The 15,807-nt window shown below is 46.4% G+C and overlaps 1 protein-coding gene across 1 annotated transcript in view; it reads left to right on the top strand.

Moving 5' to 3' along the window:
* The first annotated feature begins 6,106 nt into the window (after nt 1-6,106).
* Nucleotides 6,107-15,807, top strand: part of DHX30 (DExH-box helicase 30) — a 658,531-nt gene continuing 648,830 nt past the window's right edge. Inside the window, exon 1 of the mRNA XM_078662529.1 lies at nt 6,107-6,285. Coding sequence (XP_078518655.1) covers nt 6,135-6,285 — 151 coding nt within the window. The 5' untranslated portion in view covers nt 6,107-6,134. The remainder of the gene's footprint in view (nt 6,286-15,807) is intronic.

Genomic DNA, 15,807 nt, shown 5'->3' with positions numbered 1-15,807 from the left:
AGAGTTTAAAAACTGAGGCAGTACCGTTACAGCCTGTTGACCTGCCAAGTACAGTTTGGTCAAAATTGGCAATAGATTTCATTGGTCCATTTGGTACTCTTCCGAGGAAAATGAAATTCGCCATCGTGGTGGTTGATTATTACAGTAAATGGTGGGAAGTAAAGTTTGCAGAGGATCCCAATACGCTCAGTGTCATTAAATTTTTAAAGAATTTATTCATAAGAGAAGGTTTTCCCAAAGAAATTGTCTCGGACAATGGTGTCCAATTTATTTCTAAAGAGATGAGGAGTTTTCTTAACGATAATGCGATCAAGCATAGGTGTGTGGCTTTATATCACCCTCAGGCCAATGGTCTTGTGGAAAAAATGAATCGCACATTAGTAGAATGTATTCAATGGGGAATCCAGAATAAGTTTGATATTCCCAAGGCTGTTGAGGAAATGTTGTGGTCCCATAGATGCTGTCCTAATGTGGTTTCTTGTATTTCTCCATTCGAGGTTTTACGAGGACGACCACCTGCCTCAAGGCTGTGTCCTGCCTGGTTGAGAGAATTTCAAAATAAAAATGATTATTTGACAAACATGGACAAAGTTGTAAGACCTAAAGTGGAGGAATATCAAAACAAAATGAAAAGTCATTATGATGCTGTTCACAGGGTAAAACCTGTTGAGGACAAACTTAAAGTAGGTGACTGGGTCCGTATTAAAGATCCCAATCATGTTCCTAAAGGGTTGTCTAAATTCAAACCTCCTGTAAAGATTGAAGTGGTGACAAGAAATGCAGTGAGAACTAGTAGAAATGAATGGTGGAATAAGGGGAGAGTAGTCAAGGTGCATGTACATGATGTTCATGATGTTTCTTCTCACGATTCAAATGTTTTATCCAAGACATCTTTCCACAATGTTCCTCCTACAGTTTCCTTTCCTGATTCCCAAGTTACCGAACCAATGTCTGATTCCTATCCTTTACATGTACGCAGGACTGGCAGGAGAAATATAGTCAAACCTTCAAGGTTTCGTGATTGACATCTTATTTTAACCATATGTTTTTAACTATAATTTATTTACATTGGTTTTAGGAGTTTAATCTATCACGTTTTCAATAGTCAATATATTAATTATTTTACTTATTATTTTGTTTGTAGTCATTTGCTTGTGTAAAGAAGGGAGATGTTGTGGTGATCTGATTGCATTACATCATCACCCATGTCATGTGAATCTAGAATGTATAGTGTAATGCCTGTCTGAGACATTCTATGTAACACAGTTACTGGAGATCTGCAACAGCTGTGATCAATAAATCTACATCTTGAAGTGATCCTGTTTCCTGGTACATTACTTCATTACACAACGTCTACTTAAGTTCCAGCTACCAATAGGTATAGTACAGTAAGTAAAATGCCTATTCTAGCTAACAAGGCATACGATAAGAAACACGCAAAGGACAGACAGACAAGACTCTGGCAAAGTATTAAATAAAATTAAATTCACGTTATTATGCGTGGTTACAGTTTTGGCCAATGTTAAATTCAAAATGGCTTCTAATGAAATGCCGTTAGCATAAACAAATACAGTGATTACATTTAAAGAAGGTATACATTGTTCCATGTAATGTGGAGGCATTGATTATAGCTCAACTAGATATACGGATGTCTTCTTACTGAGGTAAATATAGCCATCTACAACATTTGGCTAATATAAAGCAAAAAGATATACTATTAAACACACCGTAAGAATATATGTTGCATATAAATGGGGGGGGGGCTACTAAATTATGCTGCTCCAGGTTCAGCTTAGACAATTGACAATACTCAGGAAATTTATTGATTTGGCACCTATTCACGAGGTGAGCAATCTGCAGTTTGAAGTATTCATGAGGAGAATAAATGACTTGCCTATGGTAATGCTTTCTATGGCTTTCATGCAGGGTTAGATATGCCTTTATATCACTGGGAATTTCTCTGGTGGGCTGTAGTCCTTGAAGGGCAGTTTTGAAAACCCAGGGCTGCTCCTAGTTCGTCTGTTAGTTTTCCCAGTATCCCAAGTTAACTGCAGCAGGCACAAGAAGGCTTCAAAAGAGAGGGGAAGGTAGAGACAAAATGATCTGAGAGCGGGAAGATAGAGCAGAGGAGGAGAGAGAATGGGTGGACGAAAGAGCAACACAGTGAGAAGACATAGGAAGCGGGACTGGTATCAGCATTTTTGCCAGGGCTGCTTTTGGTTCCATGATCCAGCCATGCTGTCATGTTGAGATGCGGGTGGAGTAGTACTTGAGGCAGCTGATGCTACCTTACAGAACACAGGAACAATGTTAAGCAGGATCCAATCTGGTGCCAGTGGACATTTACAATGTGAGGCATCTGAGGTTAGCCAGAGTATCTACCAGAAACCACATTACTGAATGTAGGGAAATTAAACAACTTAATACATCTTGAAAGTCTGTCAGTTCAGAACTTGAGACTTTGGTCAATTTTACAGAGCCCCCAAACTTCCCAGGAACATTTATGAGTAGTTCCTCCAGTCTAGATTGTAAAGAAAAGAGTTGCCGCCAGACCTCCGATTGGCCACAATAATCCCGATATATAAGGAGGGTAAGCCAGCGGACGACTGCGTGTCGTATCGCCCCATCTCCCTCTTAAATGTAGAGGTGAAGCTCCTCGCGACTATACTAGCTCTCCGACTGAGGCGGGTGATATCGGGGCTGGTCCACCTGGACCAAACGGGTTTCCTCCCTGAGAGGGCCACCAGATTCAACCTTAGACGGACCCATAATTGGCTGCAGGAGGTGAGCGAAAGACGAGACCCTCACCTGTTTTTATCCCTTGACGCAGAAAAAGCGTTTGACGCAGTCCACTGGCCCTTTCTTGAAGGGGTGCTGGTTCGGTTTGGCTTCGGACCAAAATTTAGGACGTGGGTTAAGTTACTGTATACTGATCCCAGAGCAAAAGTTAAAGTTAATGGGGTATTATCCGGGGACTTCCCGGTACGGAGGGGGACCAGACAGGGGTGCCCCCTGTCTCCCCTGCTCTCCGCTCTTACTATTGAGGTTCTGGCATGTGCGGTTCGGCAGAATGGAGACATTAGGGGGTTCCGATTAGGGCAGACAGATACTACAGAGGAAAAAATATCGTTATATGCGGACGATGTCCTTCTGTACATAACGCACCCTGCCACCACGATAGTGGCACTGTTTTCAGAGTTGGATCGATACGGAGCCTGTGCGGGCTACCGGATAAATTGGCACAAGTCGATCCTTTATGATCCCCAGGGACGGGAAGAGTGGTTAGATTTACCAGGGAGGCTGCAGACGACAGGCGAGGGGTTTGTCTACCTCGGTATATTCGTGACACTCGACAGCAACCTGTCCTACGAAAGGAATATCAGACGGATAGTGAATAATTGTACAGAGGATGCAGCCAGGTGGAGGATACTCCCTCTTACGATCCTAGGCCGTGCGGCCATGTTTATAATGATGACGCTCCCGAGGTTTCTGTTCGCATTTCAGAATGAGTACTACCCCTCCTGCTACGGGTGTTTCTGGACATAAATACGGAACTGAGGGCCTTCCAATGGCTGGGTAAACAGCCCCGGGGGGCACTGACGACCCTACACAGAATCTCATTGCCTAATATTGAAGCCTATTACTGGGCAGAACACCTGGTGCCTATTAATGACTGGATACATGCCCCTGCCACGCACCCTACTTACGCACTGGAGAGACACGGCATGGCGAAACGCACTTGCACTCACTATCTGTACGGGGGCAAAGGGAAAGGCAGATTGCTTCCTGCCACCAGAGTTACCCTGGGGATCTGGGACCGGGCGACAAGGACTATAAGCTGGGAACGAAAGCCAACGAGGCAGACACCATTATTGTGATGTGCTTGGCTGAAGGAACTAAGTAAACTGCTGGGGTTCCAGAGATGGGATGACATAGGCATATCGACACTGGGTGACGTGATGAAAAAAGGGGAACTGAAGTCATTCCAAGCAATAAGGGTGGAATATGGGCTACACCACACACAATATTTCAAGTATATACAGTTGAGGCATGCCTGAAGGGCGGAAGGGACATTGGCGGGAACGCTCCCAGAATATGCACCACTGGAGGGCCGTCTCCTACAAGAACAGATCCCGAGTAGGGCAGTCTCTCTGACGTACAGAACTGTGATGAATAACATACCGGACGGGTTGGTAAACCTTTAAAGTAACTGGGAACATGATGTGGGGGAAATGGATACGGTGGATTGGGACACGGTTCTGATGCACCCGAGAGAGGTAGCCATTAAGTCCCGACTAAGACTTATCCAATACAATATCCTACATAGGACCTACTTTGACAGACTCCGCCTACACAAAATGGGAAGGGATGGGGACCCAAACTGCCTACGATGTGGCCGGGACAGAGGAGATTTTTATCACATCATATGGTCCTGCCCGGAAATTCAGACCTACTGGGTCGAGGTCCTGAGGGAACTGGGGGAGGTGCTGGAGACCACACTGTCGATGGACCCCAAATTGGTCTTATTGGGAATGACTACTGATGTGGACCTGACTCGCCCACTGCTGATATTTTTAGCCCTGGCTTTGGTGGTCACCAAGAGAGATGTGGCAAGGAAATGGGGGGCAGCCACACTGCCACAGCCGGAGGACTGGAGGAGAGGTATGGACTTATATTTGGCAGCTGAACGGGTCACATATAAGGCACGGGGATGTCCTAAAAAGTTTGGTAGAGTGTGGGGTAAATGGCGGCGATACCATGGTCTCGATGGAGGTCTCTAACCTTGAGGGGAGGGGAGGGTATCCAACCCGAGACATGAGGAAGTGCGATGGCGAACAGTATGGCATAGTAGGTGAGGGCCGAGGAAGAAATCTGATGGTGCTAATTGAGGCGGAGGGGAGGGACTTGTTTTTAAAGATGAATCTAGGAGGGTGGGGGGAGGAAGGGTGGGGTATGATGATTAATAATGACATGCTTGTTATGTTTATGCACAATAAAAAGCATATAAAAAAGTTTTTAGATTGTAAAGAAAAATCTGAACTTGATGAGCTACTCGTGCATGGAATTGAGAAACTTCAAAGTTCAGGGTAAATATGCTGCTTGGTTTTGGCTTGAAATATTGTTTCATGGTAGTCACTGGTAGACTTTTTCGGTTGACCTTGGGCAGTGCATGGCCTGCTGTGCAAGGCATGCTGTATTAGAGTATGAACTTTAAGCCCCGCCCACTCTCTGCCCGTAATTGTCATTGGCTTGTGTCATTGTCCTTCATAAACACTGGCTTCTGATTCGTTAATAGGCTTGTTCTTCCCTCCTTACTGCCTTGTCTTTATTTGTAACCTCCCATGAGGACAGGCCCTTTTACTTCAGTTGTTACACAGTACGTTTTATTTAGTCTTTAAGCACTATTTTCTTTCCTGAGTTTCTCCTACTGTAGGCACCACATGCTTTCCTGCTACATTCATCACGCCATGTGCGCTTTAACTGTCCAAACAGCCCGGAATGGCGGCTGCACCTTTGAAATGCAATAGGTCTCGCATTTACAAGAGTTTGAGCTATTGTCATTGTAAATGACAATGCCTTTTATTTATGTTTTAATTATCATAACAGATCAATCAAAGGCATAGGCATTGCTACAATGCCAATAGCTTAAACTCTTGCAAATGCATTGCAAATGCTTGTTAGCAAGTACTACCTGATAGCAGTTGAAAAAGGTACAAAAAAGAAGTGTCCCATGAGCGTGAGCGCCGACCGAGCTTTGGAAAAAAGTGTAGGGTCGTAAGGAAAGTGAATATAATCAGCAAATTTCAACAGGATCCCTTAACTATAGAATACAGGCACTGCTAAAATCGGACATTAAACAATTCAGAACAAACGTGCACGAAGACTAATATAACTTTTCTGCTCTCCTGATTAGCACGGATTAACCTGTTTCCTAAATTAAACGTGTTTCGAACCAAGTATTGTGTGCTTTCACACTTGATTGAACTGTTTTTGATTGCCTTTTCTGGAGTTTCTGACGGTGCCGCATTAAACGAGCTACATTCCAAGGTGGCCGCCGGTGGGAGCACAAACTTGGAGCATCATACAGCTCGCGTCCCTCCTCAGTATCTAGTTTTTCATCCGTCACAAGGCCAATGATGGCGGCCTCCAGGGTTGTAGCGCCGCTGCTGAGCCGGCTTGGGACAGGGTTTCGAGGTGCCCGCCGGCTGTGGGGAGGCTGCTCTCTGTCAGAACCTGACGGAAAGGAGGAAGAGGAGCATAGAGTCCCCGGGGTCATGAGGACAGGTAAGGAGAAGTGTGAGGTCAAGGGCATGTATAGATGGATGAAAGGGGGCGGAGTTGGAACGTGTTCAGGTGAGGAAGTTCGGGCTACAGCATTAGGGACTTGTACTTAGGATGGGACAATGTTACAGTGTGGTGGGGACAGTCGTCCCTTTAACGTTCGATTTGGAGCGTATCTCGTATTAGAGATCCTCATGTGCAAAAGCTGCTACTGGGTTGCACTTGACAGAGCAGAGTCGTGCATATTTGATCTGTTAAGTTAAAGAGAGCGAAGGTTTTCCTGAGGTAATCACTGCATGAAAAGTAGCAAAATACTCTAAGGTCAGTTCGTTTGCCTTGACACTGAGAGATCTGTGCTGCTGCCCCGTCTCTGCATAAGCCTCTCCTGATACACGTGCTTCCAGTTCATGCTCATGTCTTATTTACTTTCAATATCTGTAGGTCGAGCCTGGAAAGCGCATGCGCTGCGAGGTATGCTATCTTGAGGAATGGAATAAAAACTCCGCCCATTTTTTCAATTGACTCCTGTTACAATCCTTTAAAAATCGTTGCTTTTTATTCGTTAATAAGCTCACTAGTCCTTCAATGGTACCTTCTTGTCTGCATTTGAAACCTCCCATAACAACTGGACTTTTACTTGTGGTATTACACTAGGGTGACCAGACAGAGACGTTTTAAGGCATAGGCAAAGTGGGCTCTTGCGCAGGGCCCTAGCCCTCTCAGTGGGCCCCTGAGAGAGCCAGTTATCCCCTGCATAGAGTCTTGCCCTGATGACCTTGAATTTTTTTTTAATTTTTAAACAGATCGTTGTAAATGGCATTTTTCTATAATTTATTTTTAATGTGTGAGAGTCTATTACAGACATTTTGTAGACAAAATGTTTGTTTCTTGCAACATCCATATAAACAGTTTCTTTTAAATCAATAAAGGACCTCACACATGAGAAATGGGAGGATGTGACAGATTATTTGCAGTAATACTTGTGAGCTGCTGTTGTTACAATTCTGAAAACACATATCACTATCCCTGAATATCAGATGTAAACATATTTAGAATTTGACCAGAGAGGGCATGAAGGAGCTGAAACTGGATCATAAAATCAAAGCTTTTCCGAGCAGGGGCCCCCAAAATACATTTGACCAAGGGCCCCCAAAATCCTTAAAATGTCCCTGTGACCGGACAGCCCGGTTTTACGGTCCCGGTTTTCGGAGCAGTGTTCAGGAGTCCCAACAATTTGCTCCAAATTACAGAAATATCCTGTTTTTTGTGCAGTGCCCGGGTTAAACCGAGAAATGTACTGCCTTTTAAATAGTGTCTTGCACCGAGACACTATTTAAAAGCCGGGACATTTCTCTACTTACTTCGCACAGGTGCTGAAATGGGTCTCAATTGGGCTCTCCATTTTTGCCCTCAGGATGAAAAAAGATCTTACTGGTGCAGCAATACCACCCTTCCCTGCCTTCAAAGAGACCCGTTTTAGTTCTTTCACAGTCTCATCATTCCAGAACTGAAGCATTTTTAATGTAATGTACAACAAAGCCTAAGTTGTTGCTTATTTATCTTATATACAGCTAACAACAACTGAGCTAATAGTCCTGGCTTGTTGAAGCTGTAATGTTACATGTTGTATTATGTATCTGAATACAATGACAGAAGCAGCACATTTTTTCTGTGGGACACTATGGTAACCATAGATTTTTTAGCTTATGTGTTAAGCCACACCCTTAATTACTATTGATAACAACAAGGGACCCCAAATTAGTCTGCAGGGACCATGGGGAGCATACTTTTGAACAACAACAGTGGTCCCAAACATAAGGAATAACACAAGAATAAAATATAGACAGAGTCAATCTATATTTCCAGGACAGACATGTCCAGCCGAACAGGGGTCTTCCAGAGTTTTTTTACTCAAAATTCATATATTGAAATCACATACAAATACCATCCAACAATCAACCAGAGTGGACCACAAGCCTGTGTCCAGTACTGACAGAACGAGTACAAGAGGTGATGTAGACAGCAGAGAAGGGCTTTGTAAGGCAAAACAACGTGACTGTATCAACAGTACAGTTGTACAGAGTATAACACACATGCACGCTGGGGGTCTAGTTACGTCATCAGCCAGGCTAGCTTGAATCCAGTGGCAAAGTAAGCAGGGGACTCACGTCTGAGCATACCCTGACAACTTAGGGAGAACAAAGCGATACAAAAAGAAAAGGGATGATCTAGTCGGTGAGCACTATTTTCTTTAAAGTCTATTCTAGCAGCCACGACAGGCTCTCCCTAACACACCCGGTTTTCTGACAGCACAGCGCCCGATCATGGACGCCGCGCTTTATTTAAAAAAATGCTCTCTGCACAGCGCAGCACTTTTGCACGTGCTGTGCTGCTTAACAAATGCTTTATTATTTTTTCTTTTTTTTTGTAAAACATGTTTTTATTGTTTTAAGGCAAAGTATAGTAGGTAGGGAAGAAAGGGGACAAAGAAAAAGAAATAGGCGACAGCTCCGCCACAAAACCCACACAGGGGAGCATAAAATGCATTGAAATTAAGTACAGTGAGCAACCCGTAGCGATAGAGGCTCCATCAGTCTTGGTGCCCGTGCCTTCTCCAATGGTCGCAAGAAACTGTCCGATAGCGGTAGAAGAAGGGTGCCTGAAGCTATAACAATCCTGAGTCCCCAGGCTAAGCTAGGTCGCAACAGTGGACAGAAACAAAACCCCAACCAGTTCCCTCCCCACCCTCCCCCAATGGTGACAACATAGCCATTCGCCCTCCATATCCAGGAGGGAAGACAAACATTCCTTTCATACTTGAAACAAGTGTAGTGCACGTAGTGTGGGCGGGCATACCGCAGACGGCAGGCCAGATGACAAAAATCGGACTAGTGGTCCCCATCGAAAGAGGAAATTCTTAAAGTCTCCCAGAAAGATGTCCGACATTCTCTCCATGCTCAAAAGACCCCATAGCCTCGAGTGCCACAGTGATATAGCTGGGGCATGTGGTTTCTTCCATGCCGCCGCCAGTGTGAGCTTAGCCGCCCCCAGGCATAGCCACTGAATACGCTTGTCTGCCTTAGTCTGATGCTCCAACAGAGGATCTCGGAGACCCAGTAGTACATGAGCCACTGAGCCCGAGATCGGGTATCCCAATATCTCCTTGATGTGAGAAAGTATCTCCGTCCAGAAGGGTCGAATGATTGGACAATCCCACCAAATGTGGTGGAAGTCCCCCAGAAGGCCACATCCCCTCCAACATCTATCCGAAGACGTAGGGAAAATACGATGTAGTCTGGACGGATACAGATACCAGTCATACATGGTTTTCAGATGGGCTTCCCGAAGACTCACGGAGTGGTTGTGCGTCGCTATATCCCTCCAAAGGTGCTTCCATTCTGTATCAGAAATATCTCGATCCAGGAGAGCCTCCCACCGCTCCATATATCGAGGGCGCGGGGCGATTGCGGTGTGAAGAAGCAGTCCATATGCGAAGCAGGAAGGACTCGAAGGGGGAAAGCGGACGAGTAGCTGCCTCGCGGACTCCCGCCGAAGTCGCCCAATGAAGGAGCTGGGCGTGGTGATAGCGCTCTGTGGTTGGAAGGCCATAATCGCGCATGCAATTGTGGAAGGTGAGGGGGTCGTTCCCATGAAACAAGTGCGTAAGTGCTCGGCATCCACCCTCGCGCCATTGGCGATATGGGCCCTCCTGTACGGCAGGCGGAAAAGCCGGATTGAAGTGGATGGGAGTGAAGGGGGACGGAAAAGTGGTCCAGCGATCGTCACAAGTAACGGTATCCCATACCTTCAGAACCGTGCTAGTGGGGGTGCTGATGTAAGCATTCTTTGGTCGGTCTAGTTTGGGCTTCCAAAGCAAGTCCCAAATCGACCTCCCCGCCACCGCCCGGTCCATATGTAGCCAGTGTTTCTCTGAAAGCTGTTGGGACCATTCCACTACCACCCGCAGCTGTGCAGCTTTGTAGTACAGGAGCATGTCCGGAAGCCCGACCCCTCCCTCCCCCCTTGGCCGACGAAGTGTTATAAAGGGTATCCGAGCCCGGCCACCCTGCCAAACAAACTTCAACATCATCGTCTTTAGGCGGCGGAAGAAATCCATGTCTACAGGAATGGGGAGGGCTTGGAAAAGATAAAGAAATTTAGGGAGGAGGACCATTTTAAGAGCATGTATCCGGCCAAGCCACGAGAGGAATTTCGGCTTCCACCGTTCCAGATCGCTGCGTCCTGAGGCCAGCAAGGGGGGAAAATTAGCCGTAAAGAGGGAGCCCACAGTAGGTGTGAGGTGCACCCCCAGGTACATTAGGGAGGTGGACGTCCACAACAGGGTCGTCAACACGCGCATCCGGTCCACGTCTGCAGGGGACAGGGTCAAATTCAGGACATGCGACTTGTCGAAGTTGACCCGGAAGCCCGCCACCGCCTCAAACCGAGAGAGTTCCTCGTGAACAGGCGGCAGGGATTGAGCGGGATCTCCTAAGGATAACAGGACGTCGTCCGCGAAGAGGGATATTTTGTGCTGTTCCCCTGCGAAGGGTATGCCCTTGATACGCACATTCTCCCGGATCGCCAGCGCCAAGGGTTCGATACTCAAGGCAAAGAGGAGCGGGGAAAGGGGGCACCCCTGTCTCGTACCCCTAGAGTGAGGAAAAGCAGCCGACCTATGACCGTTAATCAACACCCTCGAGGTTGGCCGATTAAAATTTGCCTGGATCATCGTGATGAACTGGCGCGAAAATCCAAAGGCGGAGAGGGTGCGAAACAAGAACCCCCAATCGACTCGATCGAAGGCCTTTTCCGCATCCAGACCCACCAGCACCGCTGGGATGCGGAATCTGGAAGCTTTCTCTATCAGGTGTATTACCCTCCGCAAGTTGTCATGGGTCTGCCGCCCCTTAATGAAACCGGATTGGTCCGGGTGTACAATGGCCGGCATCAGATCCTGCAACCGGCGGGCGATGATAGAGGAGTACAGCTTGGCATCCACATTCAACAAGGCTATAGGACGGTATGAGGTGCAACAGGAGGGATCCTTCCCCTGCTTGGGGATCACCGTGATCAGGGCCTCGGCCATAGTGCCAGAGGTCTCCCCAACGACAGCCATGCCATTGAAAAGGGAGACTAGGCAATCGACCAGCTCGGAGGCAAACGACTGGTAGAAATAGGCCGTGTACCCGTCCGGACCCGGGGCTTTATTGGGTTTCAAGGCCTTGATCGCCTCAAGCACCTCTTCCCTAGTAAAGGGGGCCGACAGCTGTTCATTGCGATCTACAGAGACCTGCGGAAGTGAGAGGCCCGACAGAAAGGCCTCTTGCGCTCCCAAATCGAGCGGATCACCCTTATAAAGCGCCTCGTAGAGCCGCCCAAAGACATCCGCCTTGTCCCCGTCCCGATGATGAATCGAGCCTCCCGAGTCCCGGATCCCCCCAATATATTCCTTTTCTCTCTTCTCACGAAGCTGGCGAGCCAGATGACGGCCCACTTTGTTCCCCTGAGCGTACGACCCCCGCCGAAGTCGTAGAACAGTTAGCTCAGAGCGATTGTTGTAATGCGCCTTCAGCTTCCCTCTAACCGCCGTCATTTATTATTTTTTTTTAAGGGCCCCACGCGGCACTTTCACTTTAATATCATCCACACATGTTTCTTTACGTGACCTGCGTCTAAAGAAAGGGGCGTGGCTGACAATAATGTGAAAGTACAGCATGTGGCGCTTTTACCCCAAAAAATATTTTTTATCAACTTCTAGGGGTAATTCACTAACAGGAATGTGCTTGAATTGCGTCACACGGCAGCGAACAATCCCCGGACATAGTCTTTGGACCCGGCAGTAGAAGTCGTTGTACCAGACCTACATTCTAGCTTTGATCTCCGCTCTATGGTTGTGTGCATCTGTAGCTTGCCCCTCTAACCGGCTTCCTTCAACTCAAACCCGAAGGCTGCATAACATAATGGAATAGACAAGCATTTACAAAGTAATAGGTCTCGCATTTGCGAGAGGTTAAGCTATTAGCATTTTAAATGGCAATGCCGTATTTATATTTATATTTTATAAAACAAAACCTAAATAGAAAGGAATTGTCATTTACAATGCCAATAGTTCAAACTTGCGTAAATGCGAGACCTATTGCATTGAAAATGCTTGTTATAAATAGCCCACAATTAAAGTAATTTAGGAGTGTGAGTGATATCCTGGTGTGTGATGAACCTGTATCCATCTCCTCACCCCAGTCGTTCACTGAACTCCACGATAAGAGTGATAGATCAGTCTATGACCCCAATGATTTTCTGATTAGCTTGTTACTTTGGAATAATGGCAGAAAGAAATTTTGTTCAGCCAGCTGTTCATTCGGAAAGAGGCTGAATTTCTCTTGATCTGTCAGTGTCCAGATTGTATTTATTAATTGAAAACCAATGCATTTCGATCAACAGTGTTGATTAAAAGAGAATTGTTATGGTTGTCGGAGAACAAATATTATATAAGCATTTATAGTCTTTATAGCGACATTCTATTGATATTCTGTAGCGTGTAAGTCAACACTCTTCCTATTGCTATTGGGGCCCTTTACTGTTGAATAAAACATTTCATACACATGAATGGTGCAAACAGCTAATACCGTTACCAAAACCCAAACCAGTGGTATGCAGAATATCTTTCTCCCATTGTCCTTGATAAACTTCTTTTGGGGCCAACATGGCAGCCGGTCCAGGCCTATGTACAACTGCACTTGGTGGGTCAATAAAGGTCTTCACCATCGCAATGGCTGGCAGAAGTCACCAGTACGTACCAGCTAGTAGTCTGAGGGCACTGTATCAGATACCACCCTATTGGTTTGACCACCAAGATGCACGTTAGCATGCCATCTTTCTCTCCTTATGCCTAGTCTATATCAAAATATATGACATTTAGGCCAGCAGCTTGGTCTAAATCCATCCCCAATGTGTCCAGTGTCTCACCCAGTGTTCGTTGGTAGGGTAGGTGGTTATTTCTTGTGTTGACTATGTTGGGGCTGAGCTCTCCAGTTGCTTGTTTTTCCTCCTGGTTTCAGCCCAAAAATGCAGTTTAACATCTTTGAATCGTTCTTACTTTTATGTGACCTCAGGTTGTATAGTGCTGTTGTGTTTGTAGTAGATAAGGGCAGCGTTGCTAGTGGTGGCCTGTTTTTCGGTAGCTACGCGTAAATCCAGTTCTTTTTGGTGCATTTAACAGCAGTCTGTGTGGCCAACAGGACTTGTTCTGGGCCCTTCCACCGAGGCTGAAGACAGTTGGATCTATGGAGGGTGCGTATCAGCACCCAGTCACCGGGCTGAAAGCTGTGCCCAGTACCTTACAGAAGCTTCAGCAAGGCCACCTTCACTTGCTGGTTAATAAAAAACAAGGCGTTTAGTCATGGCAAAACAATAGTCTCTCATTAGGTTTTTTGACATAGAAGTTGTCATTTCTCTTTCTGTAACACCCTCATGCTGTAATTCCGTCTGCAAGTTACTATTTCGTGGAGGCTTAATTTTGTTCTTTCATCAGGGGTTTTTCTCATGCTCATGAGTGCAATCGGCAAAGCATCCATCCATGTTAAAATTGCATCTGCACATATTTTTGCAATCTTTTTCTTGAGCATGCCAATTCTTTCTTTCTACAGCACCCTCTGCTTCTGGCTGCTAGGTGCAGTGAAACCTTTGCCTCCCCCTAGAGCTTTACACACCAGTTCCATGACCTTGTTTGAAAAATGGGACACATTGTCTATCAAGACCACCTTTGGTATACGAAATCTCGGTACCAAGTCTTTCACTAAGCACTTTACTGTTGCCATTGTATTGTTCACGTCCACTGCATATGCTTGAATCCATTGTGAGAACGTTCACAGTACTACAAGAATGTAACTGCATGTATTAATTGCTGGCATCTCAACATAGTTGAGCTGTAGAGCTTCAAAGGGCACTGTTGGATGTACGAAGTGGCCCTTAGGCATTGGAACTGCTTTTCCCGCATTATGCCGAACACACACCATACAACTCTAGCAACCTTTTGTTGCATAATTCCTGATGTTCTTGTTGACCCAAAACATAGTTATACAGTTCACCAAGCCATCCCTACCAATGTGTGTGGGGCTGTGCATCGTTACTGTTATTGGGTGGAGATACTTGTCAGGCAGCATGTACAGTATTCCTGCTTTGTCCATTCAGCACCCATTCAAATGTATGTCAGTCACAGACCATTATTTTGTTATTCCGTAGTAGCATCTTTATAGGTCTCGCGACCTATAGATGCGCGCAAGCGCATCGAGCGGAGCGAGAATTCAAGTAGCCAAAATCCTCATGAAACCACCAGCTTTTTGCTGGCGTTTTCATGAAGTTCACGTGAACCACGTGATCAAACACGAACGCGCATCAGCCTCCCTCCCTCCTAATTGCATTTGCCGCACAGCACATCAAAGGGCTTCGCCCAGCGTGCGCTCTGCGGCTTCTCGGCTTCTCCTCCCCTAATTATTCTTGGATGGCCGGCCGGCCGGCACACAGCCTTCCTTGCATTTCTCCTCCCCCTCCCCAGCCAGCTTCCCCCAGGCCGTGTTCCCTCATCCCTCGCACCCCCTCCTCCTTCAGGCCCCCACCATTTGCTTCCATTTGCTTTTGCTTGTTTACAGACTGTAGGCTTGGGGTGGAAAGACACCGAGACAGACATGCACGCAGCTCACAGTGCCCTACTTTCAAAGCTCTCTGGCGTCATGATTAAACGGTTCTGCTCAATCGGCTAGGTCATTGTTTACATTCGGCAACATACAAATCTGCTTTTCTTGTGAATTTTTTAGTCCAAGAAGCACTACAATGTAACTTTAAACCCAATGCTGCTCGCGGCAGCCACTGTGTCGCTTTCTCTGCAAGACGTGAATAATGCAGATTGAGCAAACCTGGCCGCCTTGAGCAGAAGGTGGAACACACTGCACTGCAATGCGCAAGTGAGCTGTGTCGAACTCCTGCACACCTACATGTCTAGCTCCAGCACCGACCCCCGGGCCTCATACAGTCTACTGCACTGCTAACACAAGAAGAAGGCATGCTCTATTCCCACAGCGTGCTTTTATCCTCCAGAAAGATGCGAGACCCATTCCCCCGTTCTTGCACATCCCAATCTGTACGTGTCAACACATGGAAACTCTTGTAGAGATCTAAAACACCGACAAAAATACACTCTCCAATTAACTTCCTAACAAACTAAATTGGAGCGCTGGTTTTAAACGTTCCTAAAAATTGTTTTCTGAAACTCTAGATCTTATGCAGCTGCATTGGGTCCACACACTTTTACCTCGACTTACAACAGCTGAACCACCAATGTACAAGCATGGCCTCAGTGACTCAATCGTTTACAGCCCGTTTCTAAAGCACTTCGGGGCGGACGTCCGGTGGCGCACGGAAAAGACGTCACCCAAGAACGGAAGTAACGTCACCTGCCTGCGCCGATATTTTTAGCAACACCCAAGGATCGAAGAGGTACACGAAATAGGAGAATGAATGCTCTTC

The sequence above is a fragment of the Lissotriton helveticus genome, chromosome 10, assembly GCF_964261635.1.
Source record: "Lissotriton helveticus chromosome 10, aLisHel1.1, whole genome shotgun sequence".
Classification (NCBI taxonomy): domain Eukaryota; kingdom Metazoa; phylum Chordata; class Amphibia; order Caudata; family Salamandridae; genus Lissotriton; species Lissotriton helveticus.
The sequence above is the reverse complement of the archived record's forward strand: the minus strand, read 5'-3'. Positions and strand labels throughout refer to the sequence as shown.